The following is an 18,990-nucleotide window of genomic DNA, read 5'->3' as shown; positions in this document are numbered from 1 at the left end:
AACTATACGATGTACCAGAAAGTTTGCAGATTCCAGGACTTAGACTGAGACCCCTTTTCAATAAGGATTGTTTCTCACTTTGCTGTCCAGCACCTACTAAAACCCCAGCTGGATTCAAAAAAGAATGACCCATAACCCAGAACTAATATTTTCTTACGCAGTATATTGGTGATTCAGAGCCTATAAGAAACAAACAGCTCTATTGCAACAGTGAGTCACATAAATCTAAACTCATTGCACATCAGTCCAAAGCCAGATCATTTATTTAAGAATCTTTGCCATAATACAATACAGTAAGAGGTAACACAGCAACGTGAACATGAATATTTAATCTTCTAATTCCTTGTCATACCGCATTATTAATACATTAATTAGCAATGATTTTCACAAAGGCCTTTGCTCTGGTGAGGTTTTGATACTTTTCCAAATGAAGCAGATTGTTTTTAGAGATCACAAGGTGTTTTTGCAGTGGGCCGCTTTCAGCTTTTGATGTCTAAATCAAAAAGTTTGGTAAAAGTTTGAGTCAAAAAGCTCTTCTATATATAGAAGAACTAGAAAATAAGAAAACAATGAAAACGAAAAACATCGTCAATAAGGACAAAAATACTCATAAAATCTTTATTTTCTTACCAAGCTATTTCTTTGTTTTCTGTTGAGTTTAACCAACTTAAAGTGCAGTTCAAATAAAGTTCTGAATGAGTCAGTGGAACTGTAAGTGAGAGAGTACAGTTGTACTATAAAGCCAACATGAAGCCTTTGGTGACCCAAAACCATTAAAACTAATTGTATTACTTCAAAGTAGTTTTGATTGTCAATAGAATTGTACAACGGTGATACTCGAGCTACAGAAAGTAATTAAACTTGCAAGAAAATCTCAAGCAATATCTTTGTCAACACTAAGTGGATGTAAACAAGTGTTGTGTTTGCTGTATTCCCTCTTTCATCTGAAATGTAATGAACAAAATTGTACCTAGAATTTGTTGAGAATTCTGCATTAAAACAAAGAAAAACATCAGTTTACTGACTTCATAAAGATATACTCTCTCTGAGCTTTTCTGTCTGCTTTTTTTTTTTTTGTGGAAGAACTTGTAGCCACTACATTATAGGCCTGAACTGACCACAGTGCAATTCCGTACTTTGAGTATCTTTGTCCTAATCTTGTATTTTAGTCTCAGATAAACTGAGAAGCAAACAAACAAAGAAAAGAACTGAAATGTAGAAGTGTACACATGCATGTGCACAATGGGGTTTCTGTAGTTATGTCTCCCTGCATTATGTATGTGAGGACTGCACTGTATTTTTTCAGCGTCTGTTATTTATGCAATGAATAAGTAAAGTAACCAGCCAGTTATCTTGGAAAGTCAGTGCTCTATAGCACACATGGTGGTACTTTATATACACACTCTTCTACCAAGCCTGGGAGCATTTCACAGAAAATTCATTTCTTCTACTCTGGAAAGTAACTTTCTCTACATATTATCACATAGGGTTGATTTAAACTGCTGTTCTTCATTAAAAATGTCATTTAAAAAAGTAAGCACAAGCTGGCTCAGGAATCTGAAGTGTCTGGGAACAGTGGTTTTGCCTGCAGCTCACTCGAAAAGATACTTCTGCTTAATGAAGGGGCAATACTTGGAGGCATAACGGGGAGCTGCCAACCACTGCCAATGTCTGACTAAGCAAAGTCCAGTGGGTGGATTTGGAGGGATTTTCTGCACGAGGTTTGGGTTTGGGTTGGGTTTTGTTTGGTTGTTTTTTGTTTTTTTTTCTTTCTGTGAAACATTAACATCTCATAGCTTGGACAATTTTCAAATTGGACAATTGCCAAATGCTTCAGGTTATTTCATGCAAAAATGATCTTTTAACATCCTTGTGTAGGTGGAGTATGTAACATTTTTGAGATTACCTTAATGTGAACCGTACTAAAATTTCTATTACAATTAGACTATTTTTTAAAAAAATTACTACTTCAAATATTTATATACATGCTTTGGAGTAAAGTGGGGAATTGCCTCCTGAAATCCTTTCCATTAAAAAATATAACAAATAATATACATTTGAAAAAACCAGATCATACAGATCATACAGAAAGCATAGTCTGTTTGAAACTTTCTTTACACAATTGTGTTAAAATTGCAATCTATTCCGACCTGTTTGAGTCAGATAAATATAAACTGGACTAAGCACACAATTCTTTGACACAAACTGTTTAGTCAATAATGGGTCATGAGTCACAAATATGAGAAACTCATATGTGGTTTGTTGATGTATTCTCTAAGAAATTAATGTAATTTATTTCCTACTCATCTTATGGACTAATTAATTGGGCCATTAGTATCACATTAATGAATGGAGTGAAAAAACCTGTGCAGTCCAGAGCTGGAATTTCAGAGGTGCAGCAGAGAAAGAAAATCAAATATGGAAAAAGTCAAAACAGTGCCTTGATTAGGAACATTTTCTCATGAGTATGACAAAAGAAAATGAAATAACTGATAAGTAACAGATGTCTGAAAGCTGTCTTATCCCTTGAATTACATCCAATGTTCTTGCTACCATTGGAAGAAGAGGTGCAGTCATTTGGTAGGAAAACCATGCATTTGTCCACAGAAAATCAAATCTGATTCTCCTTCCAAAACAGTATGACACCCTTTCCTTTTATCTACAGCACTTATAGAACATTCTTTCTTTCCTTTTGTTGCAAGCAGATGATAGACATCATTCTCGTTATATTTTCATGAAGGTAGTGGAAAAGTCTCAAGGGAAGGTTGAGATAAATAGAGGTATCATTATGGTACAGAAACAGGAAAAGTTGAAAAAATATGATGAGCCTTTTCAATTTCAGCATTGAAATCCTACGCAGGACAAATGTTCCTATAACTCCCAAATCCATTGCTGATCAGGCGATGTATAATAAAATACCTTCTCATTAAAATTAAAACCATCATGTAACAGCAACAGTATTGTGGAAAAGTTAGCATTTAAGCATGTAAAAACCAAATATTCTTTTGATGTCTCAGTATGCTGCTCACTGAAACTACTAAGTTGTACTAAGCATGTGGTGTCAAATCAGGGACAAACAGTGTTTACTTTCTTTCACAATTCGCTGAGCAGGAGAGCAAAGATAAATGCCAAATGAAGAGGAAAACGGTAAACATGCAACTAGTGATTTATTTTGGTTCTGTTTGAACCGATTAATGCAAGACTTTGGACTTAGCAAGCATGTGGCATATGATCACGTATGTGGTTTTCTATTCATAATTCCTTCCTGCTGGAATATCATTGCTGGCACACAGATACTATATAAGTTTGATATAATAGGTAGGAAAAAGACAAATTCAAGGCAATGCTTCCCTATTTCCTGCATGTTCCACATGTTATATATACCCTGATAGGAGAAAAGAGGCAGAGAGGAGCAAAGAGGAATGCTGTGGTTACCAACAATGTCCTTTTTAACTGATCAGTTTGGTCATTCATTTTCCCCATGTTCTACTGATGATGTCTGAGAATTTTTATATATGGGGGAAACTCACCATGACCATCCAAATCTTAGCTGAGCAAACTTTTCTGTAGTTCTTAAATGCTTTATGTTGCTGGTTAAGTAGAAGCTTAAAAAAGATATTCTTCACATGTCAAAGGCAGGTGTATTTGATCAAGTATCTTCTGAATTTGGACTCCTTCAAGAGTCAAACTGCCAGAAAGAGATGCAGCAGCAGAACACAGAACAATGGACAAAGTGCCCCAGACTGCAGGCTGGGATCACGAATGAAGAATCAGGAGTGAGTGTTTCAGAAACAGCTTCTTTGACTGCTAACAGTCTGCCAAGGTTAGGTAGCCGTTCAGGATTTCTCTTACGTCATTATCATTAGCCACAGACACACTTAACATACTTGGTATCTGGGGTACACAACCCAAACAAGGGTGTGGACTGTGTTGGTAAGAGTCTGACTTACCAAATTCAGGTCTTACCTTCAAACCTTCATATTCTCTCAGAGCACTAATAAATACTCCCACCTCTCACAATAAACCAGCACGAGGCACCTGTGCTGTGGGATAAGGGCCTGCCCAGTGCAATAGCTGTTGGCAACAGTCAACAGCTCTGGTAGGTACTGTCCACCCATTGATAAGTTTGTAAACTTTGGCTTCCTACACTTCCTGCATCACCAGCACCCATCCAACCCTGCTCAGAGGCTCCAGCCACACGGAGTGTCACTGCACACATGCAGAGGAGAGGGGCAGGAGCACGAGCTGTAAGCACTTGCTGCAGAACTGCTGGGACACCAGCGTGGGCTGCCTGACTGTCCCAACGCTGGAGAGACGCTGCCAGGGAGCTGCTGCAACAGCCCCTTTGTATGGATGACCACAGGCCAATGATGGGCTGGAGTTACCAGAGGGATTTTGTTAGCAGAGTGTAGTAAGTCATCCCATTTTCTGTGGGATGTGTGCCAGCTGAGAGGTGTAACGATACAGACCCCTCCTGAAGAATAACCAGCTATTAGATCAGCGAGTGAGTGATGAGCTGTGAGCACAGGAATATCTGCTTTACAAGTTGTACTCTGCCTTTCTGCATTAGTGGACTCAGGAAGCACTGCAAGACTCTAAATTGCACTGCAGTGATACTATCACTGCTCAGCTTGCAAATCATGCAAACTTCCTAGGGTTTTTTCATCTTTTCACACTTAATATACTATTATCTTGAAATCCCAATAGCTGACCTTGATAAGGCCTTTTCTAGGAAGGTGTATGTACTGGAAGACAAAATATTTAATTAAGTTATTAGCTTTCTACTGTGCTGTTGTTCTTCAGAGCAGACAAACAGAAATTGTTCATGCAATGGTTCCAGCAGAGGCTGGGAGTAAAGCCCATTAGAACAGCTTGTCTCCATTCTTCAAACAAATCACTGCAGCGTCTCACAAATCTCCACTTCTGCACTAACATTTTGCTGTTTGGTGAGACCGTGATTAAAGAAATAATAATCCTTTTTCCTGTATTTGTAGGTTCTCCATTGTTCAAAGTTGTTGCTGAAACAGAGGTATTGGGGGTCTTTTTGGCTTTCCTTATCAATGCTAATTAGGAAAAAACCAAACAGGGCTCTTTAGAGCTATACACTCCAATCAGAGAGAAATACACATTGAAGAAGTGAAACATATTGTGAAGCAAATAATTGATCTGCTGCCTATGAAGTGCTGTTCCAATCACATTACTCCAGGCATTGCTCCCAGCACCGTTTTTAACAAAGCCCCTTCTTCACAGGCATCATGTGGAAGAGTTTAATTAGTCTTTCTGCCTTTCATTTTTCACCAGGTTGCATGAACATACACAGACCCAAGAACTTAAGCCTTGACCAGAAGACTTCCAGGTCAACAGGGTTTGGAAATGGAACCTAAATCTGCAGTTGGCTCTTGCCTGTGTTGGCAAGTGGGTAAGAAAGGCAAACAACAACAACTCGGACTGAAATAACCCTGATTTCTGAGAGCTGAAAACAAGCAAACCTTCCCCAAACAGTGTGCTCCTCCACATCCACTGATCTTAATTAAATCTGGGACATTTTATAGCTTAGGATGATGAAGTGACACTGAGTTTAGCTGTGGGAAAAAAATCCAAAGTTGTAAGATGTGTTTGACAATCACTGTCTGAGAATGTCTCTCTTTTCAGTTGCCCAGAGGAATGGAAACAGCTGGTACCAGCTAATGTTTAGGATTCTTACTTGCCTAAACAGCATTTACCAAATGGAAATCATCTAGAAAATGTGGAAGCATGCCTTCTTTGTATCATTTTTCTTCTGCATGAGAATTTTGGAAATGTCTCCAGAAAAAGAACAGGAGTAATTGCCAAACAATGACTGATTTAAAAAAAAAAAAGGGGGAATTTAGGACAATTAATTCTTACATGGACATGATAAGCCAAATAATAAAGGACATTTTATTCCAAACAGTCATTCTTAAACGTCTGTGCCTGGAAAAAAAAAGCAAAGCACTCAGCCGTTAAAGTTGTCTCTTGTCATATGAACCCATGGAGTGGGGTAATATAGAGGAAATTAGGTGTTAGATGTTTTATCTTCTCTGCTTTTTTATATTTCCAGCTCTCCTAATGGGTGTCTGTAGTATTTATTTAGAAAACGAAGAATAAATACATTTTTATAAGTTTAAATTACCACTGATACTTTTCTAGCTATGTATTTGCTGGATAATGTACTACACCACTGAAAACCTTGTATTTGCCATTAAGCTAAATAACTTCCTGCTGCTATCCAGCTGTTACCATAGTGGTGACATAGGCATTTTCTTCAATGTAGTTGGGACAAAACCTTCAGTGTACCTCTTTATTCAGGCAGGAAGCACAGTAGGTGGCTTGAGACTGTGGTGTGACAGATCCTGCTTTTGCAGTCATCATCATTTTTCCTTCTTTTCAAAATTTTCTTTTATCCCTTTATTTAGAAAGGTAAAAGTCAACCTGTGTAAATAACAGAAGGAAACATAAAGCTGTCCTAGCTTTTAACAAGGCTCTCTGACTCACTTGTGTGAATCTTAGGATGCCCACGATGCTTTTTCTAGCTCACAAAAGCCTCATGAAAAGATGGATAATAAACTATAGAAGCTGTTTTATAGAACTAAAATACAGGTCTGATTTTTTAACCAAGGTGTTCCTCACAATTCAGCTCACATCAGGTGGTACTAAGAAAGATGTTTCACTACATAAAGATGTCCACCACAAAAGCAAGGATAAGTCAAAATTAATTATGACTTTATAGCCTTGAATGAAAACTACTCTGTGTCAATAATATATTAATCTGAAGACAAATTGGTACATACTTATTTTCAAAATATTTTGCTTTGCCTGCATTATTTTATTAAAATGTGTGTCTCTTTGTTTGAGAGACATATATGTATATACTATGGATATGTATATGCCATGTATCTTAATTGAGTACAGTGGGTTTGCTGAAATTCTGCAGACTTTCTCATCAGGGCTATTTTGTGAGCGGAAAACCACTTTTACACCAAGTGCTTGCAAACTGTTCATTTTGGTTAAACGTGGAGATCAGAGCACAAAGCAGAGAAAAGACAGCAGTGCAGGCACTGCCACAGGCACAGGTGCACTGAGGCCTCAGCTTTTGATTTAATTTAAAATTCTCCATTTTCTTCTGTTTCATCGTATTCACCTCATCTTTTATTTATTTTTATTTCTAATTCTCCATTTTCTGAAGTTTCATTGTATTTGTGTGATGATTTACACTTCAGTAGAGGAGGAGTCATGTAGGAGACTGAGCAGGCAGTGAAAAAAAGATATCCTGGTAGGCAAGAGGAGTGTCTGGAAGATTAAAAACATGTGGAGTCTGACCACATGGAATGTTTTTAACTCTTATACCCTGATCAGCAACTCAAGAGAACACAAAACAACCTGGGGAGACTTAACAGAGATCACAGAATCTACTGGGTTGGAAAAGACCTCTGAGATCATCACCACCACCTTGTCAACTGACGATGCTCAGATGAGCCACCCGTAATAAAACAGGCACACGCATCACAGATGATGATCAGAAGACAACACCAGTGTAGTTGGTTTGCCCCAAACGTTTATATCCCGAGAGAGACTATTTAGATGCTACACGATAACTTTTACAGAAACCCCTGACAGCTTTTTTTTAACAGTATTTATTAAAACGATTCACCGTTTTAGCCATTTTTTAATTTTTAAAATAATAATAATAATAAAACCTTCCACGATTTGCTGTTTTAGACATTTTACTTTTTTAAAATAATAATAAAACCGCAATTCGCCATTTTAGCCATTTTGATTAAAAAAAAAAAAAAAAAAAAAAACAAACCACTATTTGCCATTTTAAGCATTGTTGTTTCTAAATAATGATTTTAAAACATGATTCACTGTTTTAGCAAGTTTAATTTTTAAAAAATAATAATAACCCTCCGATTCACCGCTTTGGCCATTTTAATTTTTTTAAAACAATGATTCTCCGTTTTAGCTATTTTTATTTTTTATAAATAACCATAAACAACACCCTTCCCCCCCCGATTCACCATTTTTTATCCATTTTTATTGCCCCGCTCCCCGGGCCCGTCCCCGCCCCGCGCTCCCACCACACGCACGCGCGCGGCCCCCGGCCCCGCCCCGCGGCCCCGAGCGCAGCGCGCAGGCGCAGCCCCGCCCTGCCGCCCTCCCGCCCGCCGCGCCCCGCGGCTCCTGCGGCCCGCCCGTCCCCTGACCCGGCGCCGCCGCCGCCGCCGCTCCATCCGGGCCCTCGGCGCCTCGCGGGGAAGATGGCGGCCTTGCTCCCGGCGGAGTGGATAAAGAACTGGGAGAAAGGCGGCAAGAGCGAGTTGTGAGTGCCGGGGCCCGGCCGCGGGCGGGATGGGGCGCCGCGGCCTGCGGGAGCGGGGCGGGGGCGGCGGGGGACGGCGGCCGGCGCCGCGTCCTTGCTGCCGGGCTGGGGGTCGAAGCCGCGGTCGGGCGGAGGGCCCGGGCCTCCGCCCCGGCCGGTGCTGCCGTCCACCCCGACGCTCTGCCCCCGCAGCCGGGCCCGGCGCCCCGAGCGCCCCCTTCCAGCCGCGGGCCCGGCTCGCCGGGGGTCGGGCCTCTCTTCATCCGCCCCCCGCGCCAATGCGGACCCTGCCGCGTTCCCCTTCCGCTGGCCCCGCCGTGCTGGCCCTTCTGGGAGAGGCCTCGGCCCCCGTTCGCACCCTCCTGTCGGTTCCAAAGGCACTGGCGCTGTGTTCTCTGAGCCAGGCGAGATGGGATCAGCCAGTCGTGCCTGTTCTGTCCCACAGAGTAACCTTTGTGCACCGAGGGGCCTGGGTGCAGCCTCCCAGCCCAGCCCAGGTGTGCTGAGAGCTTTCCATTCAGGGCCTTGTGAGTGTCTGTTTTAAGTCATTTTGGCAAGTTAACTGACTGCCGTGTGCCGCGTTCCAGGAGTGCATCTCTTCAGGGGTCATTTACCAGTTTGGCCATTTCACGTTGCTCTATTAGCTTTAACAGCGGTGCTCTGTGTACTAACTACGTGTTTTTTAAATGCTCTTATTTCTTCCGTGCACTTGTGGGTTTTTTTTTGTAACTGAAAAATCCTACAGTTGTAAATAACGGGTGTTTGGGGAATCGTTTTGAGAAACGCTTCTTGAGAGTCATTCTTTTTATTATTTTCTTTTGTTCGTGTTTCTGAAAAGGGAGTGCAGCTTTGGTAATGATCTTCCTTGTTCACGAAGAAAAAGGTAGTGGGTTAGAGAACAGGGAATGTAGAGGCTCCTTGCACAAAACACGGTTCTTTCCAGGTCCTCCATTTTGTAGTGAAGGGGCCCCTCTTTATAGCCATGTAACTTTTGGTTTGAATTATGCTGGAGCCATTATCATGTTAGTGTGCGAGTTAAACGTGCTGGAAGGTTGTGTGGAGTTTGCACGAGGGCAGAAATGTCATAGCTGATCATATAAAGGCAACTGCTCTGTTCACGTGGAATTCTCAGCGCTTTGAGCAAGTTACCTCGGCTTTTGACCATGATAAAACCTTTTAGGATTCTCCCCTGCCCTCAGAGCAGTGCTTCTTAACCAGGATGGGAATAAAGTGCTGCAGGACCAAAAAACCAAAACGATGAGCTAAATTCCTGTATTTATGGCATTTGCACTTCGTTTGGAACACTGCTGAAATGCAGTTCTAGCCATGACTTGAAGAGCAGTTTTCAGGAGGGGCCACATGTTTTAAAAGAAACTTGATTGTGTCTTGGATAACAGCTGTGAGGTTTTGCAGTGGTAACTTTGTAAACATAAAGGAACGTGCACAAACTTACTTTCTAGAACCTAAAGTACATATCTGTAGCCAGTAATCTGGAGAACTTTTTAGGAAGCTAACTTTATTTAGAGAGTCTTCAGTGTGTAAATCCATGTTTCTTTTTCCAGAACTTCCTATCTCCTGTTTTACTACAGAAAAACAAAACCAGGGTGCTGTCATTTCAAAATGAAATATTGAAATACGAAATATTTTTGAATATTAAAGTAAAAAGGGAATAAATGTAATGATACTTAATTTTATTGAATTATTTATCTAATATCAGTATGCCCATTAGGTCTACGCCAAAGTCCAGTCATGGCCTTTGTGGTTCAAAATTAAGACAATGCATTATAATGATAAGTTAGAAAAGTGCAAAGGGGAAGGATGCTGCAAAAGGAGAAAACTGACATTGCTAGTAAATAGAGAATTGTGAGTTTTGGTGTTTTTTTTTTTTTTTTTTTTGTTACTTTATGGAAGCCTGGTCTGATAAAGCCCACACATGAAGTCAGAGAGCATTCACTTCTGTATGGAGGGGTTTGGTTTGTTTTTAAACAAAGTGGTGGGCTTATTCACAGGGAGACAAATACCAACTTTTTTGAAAAGTGAGGACACCCCCCCCCCCATAATTAGTAGAAAGAAAAGATTAGGTCTTATGGAAAAAATATTTACTTGCTGGAGCATGAAATGGCTTTCATGATCTGACTAGATCAGTTGAGATAGTATTTTGGCAGTTACTTGTTGCCTAAATGAAAGCACAGTTTTATGTTTTGGAGGAATATGAAACTGTATTGTGAGAAGCAAATGATTTGTTTTAATTTTGTATTTCATCTTGTACTGGGAGAAATAATGGAGGCTCAAGATAATTGCTCTCTTTTCCTAAATTTTCTCTTTGAATGGTGTGGTGCCATGATTTAACAGTAGTATCCAAACACCAGAAGGTGGTAAGGATTTTGTGTGTCTTAAGAGTGTCATAATGTTAATTAGTAGGGCAGCAGTGACAGTTTGCTTCCAGGAAATTGTTCAGAGACCTTATTCAAAACTGTATAAGCTTTGAATTTAATTAATCAAGATACTGATGTGTAATATCTAATTGAAATACATAAATGTAGTTTCAAGTGTTCTTAGCTCCCAAAACTAGACATTGGTCAGGATGTGGTCATGCTATCTGTCACTTTTTAATTTGTTCAGACCCTTCTCTATCTAAATACAATTTATTATGTTCATTTGTGGCTACTGCCAGATATTGTGTACAGATGGAGTTGGAATTCGAGGGTGACTACTTATACTGCTCTGTCTGGACTCCTTGTAGACCTATTTGTGTACTGCCCATGTAGTGAGATTGTTTTGTCATGTCTTCCCAACAAGGTGCTGGTTGGTGTCTGAAGCCCATATGGACATTTACAGTACTCAGTCAGTGGCAAGCACTACTGATACCTTATTTTGTGAGAGATTCAACACATCAAGGAGCCTTTAGTGTGGATGGAGGGCTTTAATAAAGTACTTTCCTGGCAGTTTATGCAATATGTTAAATCTCAAGATAAACTGAAAAAGCTTAACATTCTGGGAACGAGAAATTTTGAGACCTGATCTGTCAGGCACTCCCAGCATTAACACCACTCTGTGGCATTGCTCATGCAAGTAAAAGGCTGAGAGTCAGGGAAACTGCTCAGTTGTAGGTTTACTATCCTGACTGCAAAATGCAGTTGATTGTACTTTATCTCAACTGGAGAACTACCCACATCAGTTAAATTATGCATATACTTAAATGTTAGCAGGCACATGCACTTTGATAATTACTGCTTTAATCCATGTGTGGGAGTGAAATGGAGGTTATAGGATGTGGTGTATGAGTTGGGAGGCCTTGGTTCAGTTGCTGGCTCTGCCATACAAACTTGTTTAATAGGTGCTCACGCTGCCTCAGAATTCCTTGTTTCACACAGTTTTATCTTCATTTGAAGGGATGTGTTTTAGTAGAGCAAGGAAGTTCTCCATCCTCAGCGTGCAGCATTGAGCTATGTCAGAGTAATAAAAATTGCAAATGAACTCCTAACAAACTGTACCAACGTTGATATTTCTATTCTTGTGAAGGTGCAGGTATTTTGATTTTAATTTATGATGCACTCAGTTGAGATAGATGAGTGAACTAATCTCACAGCTGGTTGTTACTGGAAGGTAGGGCTTCTGCCCTGTCTTTGGTCACCTGGGTGACCTGTCTGACCTGCTGGTGAGCTGCTTCAAGTTGGCTGAAGACTTGTTTTTTGGCCAGTTTTCTGCCGGGTTTGTCAGCGGCACTGATGTAGCTCACACGAGGTCTGGAACTGTGGGGCTGAGAAGGGAAGAAGAGTTGGTGAATGTGTCCATTTCTGCTCCAAGTCATTGAATCAGCTTGCCTGTACTGCCTGGCACTGCCTGCACAGAAGATCGTCTTCCTTTGGAGAGAGAGTGCCTGTAGAAAAGGAGCACAAAAAGAAATTCTTTTACCACCTTTTCTTCCAGTTTAATAATTCAGTGGGTTCTAATTGTAAATAATAAACAAGTTGTTTTACAGCCTGATCTTAAATATTGAGTTTCTTGTTACACTGATCAAGCAGGTTCCTGTCTCAAAGTAATGGGAAGTTGATAGTACAACAGTACTTTTGGTACTGCTGGAAAGGGAATGGGAAGGGGTTAAAACTCTTACTTTGTATTAAGATTTATGTAAGTGAACTCATCAGTTCAAGCAGACAGGGTTGTTGCTCAGGTAACCTAGCTGATGATACCACCTTATGACATAGGGGTCAAAATGTGCATCTCAGATAATTTTTTTTGGAATCAGATGTTTCACTTTACTGTTACTTGTGTACAGAGTGTAGAAATGAGTGCTTCTAGGGTGCTTTCTTTATGGAGGAGTAATTAAAGTTTAAGGCAATTGATTTATATTGAATTGATACACTCTTTGAGGACAACTGGGGATAAAATCTATTATTTAAAAAACATGTACTTAATGTTCATGAAAAATAAAATACCTATTCCCCTATTTTACCGTCTCTATTCTGGTTCTTTCCAAATACATTGCATCCTCTTCAATAACATTTACAACATCTTTGCCATGCACTCGCTTTTTGCTCAGCTTCTCTATTTCTGCTGATTACGTTGTGTGAAACTCCCCATTTTCCAGTTGTCTGTGAAGGGTGTGTATACCTTATATTTGCTAATTATAATCCTCTGATTGCTGGAACAGCTGTTTAGTCCTGTTAGAGAGGCGGAGATCTACACAGGATGCAAACAGAATGAGTAATGGATTGCCACAGAGGTATCTTTTACTGTTGATTTTTCATGATAAGCCTCTGTAATAATTGGACATACCTGCCTTGTTTGAGACAACTCAAAAATGTCTCCCAAAGGAAACTGTAGTCTTGCCATCTTATGTAGGAATGCAGCACAGCTCTGATACTGCCCTCAGTTTCTGCACGGGAAAGATACTTGGAAAAATATGTGAACTTTTGGTTAAAAATGGGCAAATGTGACAAAGGTTCTTAAAATATTCATTGGTGTCTGTTATAATATAGGTAAATCACTACCCTTTTTTAAAAACTGTCACTTCTAAATGTGAAACTGCTTTTGAAGCCTCATCCTGGGGTGACAGTAGTGGTAGAGAAGAGGGAAGATCCTTGTATCTTGGAAGCATGACCATTTCTAAGCTGTCAGTGTAGTGGAGAAACCTGCTCTTTAAGCATTTATTTTATAACACAGAGAGCCATTAATTTATTTCATGGAACAGTCTGTGGAGTACTTAGTGTACTTTTGCATATGGCTGTTGGGTTGAGGGAGCCCCAGGAGAGACCATCGACAATGGAACGTGACAGGTCTCATCCTATAGTGGATCCTCTTACATAAAATTCTGCCTTACTGCTGGTAGAACATCATGCACATATTTCAATGTTGAAAGTTTTTTTTACAGGCCAGAGTTTGAGAACTATCATAGGCATAGTAATTCTGTGAGAAGAATTTCTTCATTGGATAACAACAGTAGGTTATTGCTGCCACTTCCACGCTTCCATTCATACTAAAATTGCCTCGTGTTCTCACCTTTCTGTGTGTAAGAGTGTGTTAGGACGAATATTCTTTTAAGTCTGTGATTTATGTGTATGAGATCTCTTGGGAGTCTTGTTTCTTTACTGTGTAAGTTCTCCAAATTAATGGAAAAATTAAATGTAGTCAGCCATTTAAACCACCCAAATCTAAAGCTACTTTAAACCAGAGCAACAACAAAAACAAGAACCCCAAAACATTTGTGTGTGTATGCCAATATATAACAATTTTTTCTTTTCTTTTAATATTTTTTTTTATTCCAGTGTGCAGCTGTGTCGTGCTCTCAGCGAAAACAAAAACCATGATGTGGGTTTCAGAGGTAAGTTGTGTGGTTTGTTGGTTGGTTTAAGTTAAATTAAACCAAAAAAAGCCTGCAAACAGTTGATCATGGTACCTCTGCATGTATGTGCTTGGAATGTTCTTATATGGTGACCATTAGTGGGTGCTAAAGGCAAATACTATAAACACTAAAGCAGTACAAACATCCACAACTGGGATTGTCTTCAGTGAGTGGTGGCAGCATCATCCAGTATTGGGGTCTCTGCTGTAGAAAATGGGATTGCATTTTGCCAACTCAACATGCATCTAGATTTTATTCTAAAATTTAAATATATGAACACTAACGTGCGCAAGTGTGAAATTAACCTGCCTGTTTCAAAAATAAAATTGGGTTTAATTCAGCTACAGTGGTCTGCAGTCACCATGTTACTGAGTACTTGGGTTGAGGCATCTGCAACTTCTTTACTGAATATTGTTTATTGAGCAAAGCACGTGGTACAAGTGCAAGGTGAAAGCATGAGGGGTTGTTATTTTTCATACAGTAAGAAGTGTCACAGCACTGTGGTGTGTTGTTTAAGAACCTTGCAGGTTTACCACAACTGGTTTTCCAACAACTGTGTTTACCATTGCAAGATTTTTCTCAAATGCAGTACCTCTGTTTAGTGCTTCAGCTTAATATAGGCTTTTGTAAGGTTGTATTCTTGAGTTATAGGAGACTTTCTTTAAAAAAATTAAATGAAAAAATCCTTATTAAGCACTTTTTTGTCCAGTTAAATTTTATTTACTCCAAGAAAAATGGTTTTTGAAAGCATATCTGTGATGAGACATGATTAGGAAAATGTGCAAGAATGTTTTTTATGGACGTAGAATCTGGTATTTTTGTGAATAAGGTAAAGGTGTCTTTGTTAAACCATCTGCCAGTAGTTTTTCATCCTGTATTATTCCATAAACTCTCTAGATAAGTGGATCATCTCTTACTGTCTGTTTGTGTGAAGTCTTAGATATTGATGATCAATTTTAATCTATCAGCAGTAGCAAAGTAATCCCTCTCATTGGTAAGAGAAGCATATCCTGTTTACTTGCAGGGTGTCTGTAGTCTACAGCATTACTGTAAATATTGCTCTAGCAGTGAGGTGAAGGATTACCTAATATGTTCCTTAATCATCTCTTTTCTTTCCACAGATATCCAGCAGGCTCTGTATGAGCTTGCATACCACGTTGTCAGAGGAAACTTAAAGCATGATCAAGCTTCTAATGTTCTTGGTGATGTCATAGTAAGTATATATTTGTCAATCATGGCAGACTTACTACATTTTTACTTTATTATAAAAGTCCAAATGAAATCCAAGCATGATAATATTCAGGAGATTTTTTTTCAGTGTCTGAAAAGTCATTCTTGTCAGGCTCTTTTTTTTTCATTTGGGCGCACTTGATATATATGTAGTCTGGCAGGGTTTCATTTTCCCCCCTAGTTTTTGTGGTGAGGAATAGATGTGTTCATTTCAGCATAAATTAAAAATTAAGTCATTTTTTAAGGGCTTATGAAGCCTGAAGTTTCTAATAAATGTAAAGATAAGTGTCACTTGCTCAGGCAGCACATCTGTAATGCCACCTACTGGTTTTTGTAATAGTGTAACAACGTCTGCCATTTTACTGGTGGGAGGTCCAGGTTCTGTTATGACCTTCAAAATAATGCATTAGACTTATTGTTTTGTTTGAAAAAAGGTTTTTCTTAAAATGCTTTGAATAAAAGGAGAAAGTAGGGAAAAGAATATTTTCCTTTAAACCTCCAAGGTTACCAACTAACACTGTTCCTTAAAAAAATAAACCAGAAAAAATACATTAAAAAAATCGTCTAACAAGAATTTCTTATTCTTTACAAGTTCTTGGTTTGCTGTATTGATGTGCATGGAACATTAAGGAAAAGTACATGTTGCATTAATCTAGTGTAACCTTTTTGTGCTCTTTAAACTTGTGCATTGGGTTTGAGGGCAGTCAAGGCTGTAGGGCACCTGGCTTTTGGGATGGCATGTGACTGGCTGCTCCTCACACAGGGAGTTCCACTGGGATAGAGAAATAAAGGCACTGCCCATTTGTGTTTTTTTTTTCCCCTTGGTCACTCAATACACCTTTAAATTACATTAAAATGTTATGGTGTTTCATTATGTATCAATAATTAGTACAGCACTTATGTTAGATATTAGTCAATAATTAAGCATCTTCATTATTAACATGAATTATTAATATAAAGAATATGAATTATTAGTTAATCTGAACTTACTTTATGAAGAAGTGTTTTATATAGCGGAATAAGAATTTGGTAAGTGTGCATATTGGAATTCTGTTCTTAATAAGTGGGTTCTTTTTCCTTCTTAGGAATTTCGAGAAGACATGCCTTCTATCCTAGCTGATGTATTCTGCATATTAGGTAAGTTGGGTTCCCTTCCAGTGTATCTGGATCTCAGTTGTTAATGCATTTTCATTCAGTTTCCAGAAGTTTGCCTATTAAAGGCAGTGGAAGTTGATGTGCCAAGAACAGTTGGAGGAGCTGGCTTGTAAGAATGTCAGATGTTAGCTAATGGAATCAGTGACTTACTGATGTTATCATTCTTAAATATTTTAAATAAAAGTTGACTTACTGGTAGGTAGATCCTCTCTTCTCAGAATGTGTTCTGTAAATATTTTTATCTGTACAGTCAGTGTTAGTGAAATGGAGCTTATGCAAATTGTCCATAAATCTGAAGGCAAATGGCATCATTGGGCAAGTTACTGTCTGCCAGCTGAGCAGGCTTCAAAGATCTGTACATCTTATACTGGTGATAACTACTGCATTTTTATGTTGTCATGTTGATCCAAAGCTGTTTCTCTCATGTTTTTAGCATTTTAATCCTGTACACATTTCTCCAGATTGTAGCTCTAACTGCTTGCAGTTTCTGTCTTGCTCCATGTCTGGTTTTCAACAAATTGAAAATGTTCAGAAAATTCTTTTGATGGTCTGCATATCACAGATCCTGCTGTTATCTGTCCTAAAGGAGTGAGGTGTCCTCTGTGCAGTGGCTGCCTGTGAAAAGACACCTAATTAAGCTTACATGTGCAACCTTGGTCTGAACATCTGAATGATGAATTTTGATTTTGGTTTTTTTTTTTGATAGTGCTTTGTTCTGTGTACTTGTATCATCTTCTTGTAATAATTACTTTTCTATCTGTCTGCCTTTTTTTGTCTTTCTTTTTTTTTTCCTCCTTCAAATTGGTGTGCAGCCTAATACTATCCCTTGATTAGTAGCAGAGAGTAGTAAGGTTAAGGAGCTAGGTTTCAAATTCTGAGACAAAGGACATTGGGCAATTTCTTGCTTGTTTCTTTAACACTTTTTCTCTTTAATCAGTATTTACTACTATCAGCAATTTTTTTCTTATGGTTAATGTGTTTCAATGTATGAGAATTGGGATATATCCATTCATCCACATTCCCTGGACTAACATTTTTCAACAGATTGTCCTTTGGCTGAGAGGCTGGGCTGTAGGATCTGTTGCTTCCACTTCCAGCCCTACTTCCACTACATCATTAGTTTTCAGTCTCTTTGGGGTCTTCTTTCTCACATCTGTGTTGTTGATTCTTCTCTGTGGGTCTGATTTTTATGTAGTTATGTTTTTGTGGTTTTTTTGTAGGGCCTTTTGTTTGGTTGGTTTTTGTAATGTCTACCTTGCATTCTCTTATGGAGTTTTTTACTCCTTTTGCAGCTCCTCACTCACTTCCTGTAACAATGTCATTTTTTTAAACTACTTTAGACAGTTGTGTTTCCTTGGCCACTGTTCTCTGACCTGTCTTCCCATAGGAGTGAATTTATGAATTGCTTTCAGGAGTTGGCAATGCAAAAGAAATTAATGGTAATACAGAATCATAGCTGGTAAAAGACTGCAGACCGGACAGTAAATTGTAGTTACTCTGGAGAAGCCACAGGGAGAGATTAGGACATCACATTAAGGCTGGGATCATGAAGTTCTGTTTTCGTGCTTATTATTGATTTTTAATGCTTGCCTAAATGTTATTGCAGCAAAGAGAAGGGCAAGAAAAATTACTAAGGCATTCCTCTGGTTTCTGCTTTACCTTTCCATGAGACTTGTGGATGTGTGAGAATTGTCATCACAGTATTAGGTGGACCTCATGAGGGGTGAGTGGGTGGCAAGAAGGTAGCATGTTATCAACAAGCTGTTTTGCCTTGGTATCATCAGCATTTATCAGAATAGCTTCTGAAAGAAGAAACTCTTAAAATTTCACGAGTAATGATTTCTTTCCCCCCCCCCCCTTCTTTTGTAGACATTGAAACAAGTTGTTTAGAGGAAAAAAATAAGAGGGATCATTTTACACAACTGGTATTGGCCTGTTTGGTAAGTTGCACCTAGGAGGTCTTTTGGCAAAATTGCATGACAGAATCCAACAAGAAAAATCAGTGTTGAAGCTTGCTTCTTTTTTTTTCCCCTTCAGAATGTATTCACAAATGCCCAAATAATTTAAAAATTCCTCTTCAAAGTGTAATGGTAGAGGAATATAGCACAAGTCTCCTTTGAATTCTTTAAAGAGTTTTGAGAGAACTTTAATTTTTCTACCTGTCAGTTCAACAGAAATTTTGCTACTGAAGTGTGCTTGGAGTTGCACTTTTCCTTCATGCAACCTCCTTTGTCTTTAGAAGGAGCATTCCTAACCACAGGGAATGAACTGGATTTGTAGGGAAGTTCAGCATATGAAAATAAGGCTTTTCTCCCAGAATATGAAAATGAATATAAGGCTTTGTAAATATGCAGCTCTTGGTAATAATATTCCCAGATGCTGTGCAATGTGTATTTGGTAACCAGCAATTAGACTCTAGGGC

The 18,990-nt window shown here is 39.1% G+C and overlaps 1 protein-coding gene across 5 annotated transcripts in view; it reads left to right on the top strand.

Moving 5' to 3' along the window:
• The first annotated feature begins 8,191 nt into the window (after positions 1 to 8,191).
• Positions 8,192 to 18,990, top strand: part of THOC2 (THO complex subunit 2) — a 45,805-nt gene continuing 35,006 nt past the window's right edge. For 3 of the 5 annotated variants that reach the window (XR_007628261.1, XR_007628260.1, XR_007628262.1), the window contains exons 1-5: positions 8,192 to 8,338; positions 14,107 to 14,162; positions 15,305 to 15,396; positions 16,499 to 16,550; positions 18,438 to 18,508. Coding sequence is in view for 2 of the 5 variants with exons in the window: in XM_050310181.1 (XP_050166138.1) it covers positions 8,277 to 8,338; positions 14,107 to 14,162; positions 15,305 to 15,396; positions 16,499 to 16,550; positions 18,438 to 18,508 (333 nt within the window). In the remaining 3 variants the exon portion in view is untranslated. The remainder of the gene's footprint in view (positions 8,339 to 14,106; positions 14,163 to 15,304; positions 15,397 to 16,498; positions 16,551 to 18,437; positions 18,509 to 18,990) is intronic. The other 2 variants (XM_050310181.1, XM_050310180.1) reach the window with 1 other exon arrangement.

Source organism: Myiozetetes cayanensis, unplaced genomic scaffold (genome assembly GCF_022539395.1).
Source record: "Myiozetetes cayanensis isolate MyiCay16 unplaced genomic scaffold, myiCay2020 scf15, whole genome shotgun sequence".
Taxonomy (NCBI): domain Eukaryota; kingdom Metazoa; phylum Chordata; class Aves; order Passeriformes; family Tyrannidae; genus Myiozetetes; species Myiozetetes cayanensis.
This window is presented reverse-complemented; position numbering and strand designations above follow the sequence as displayed.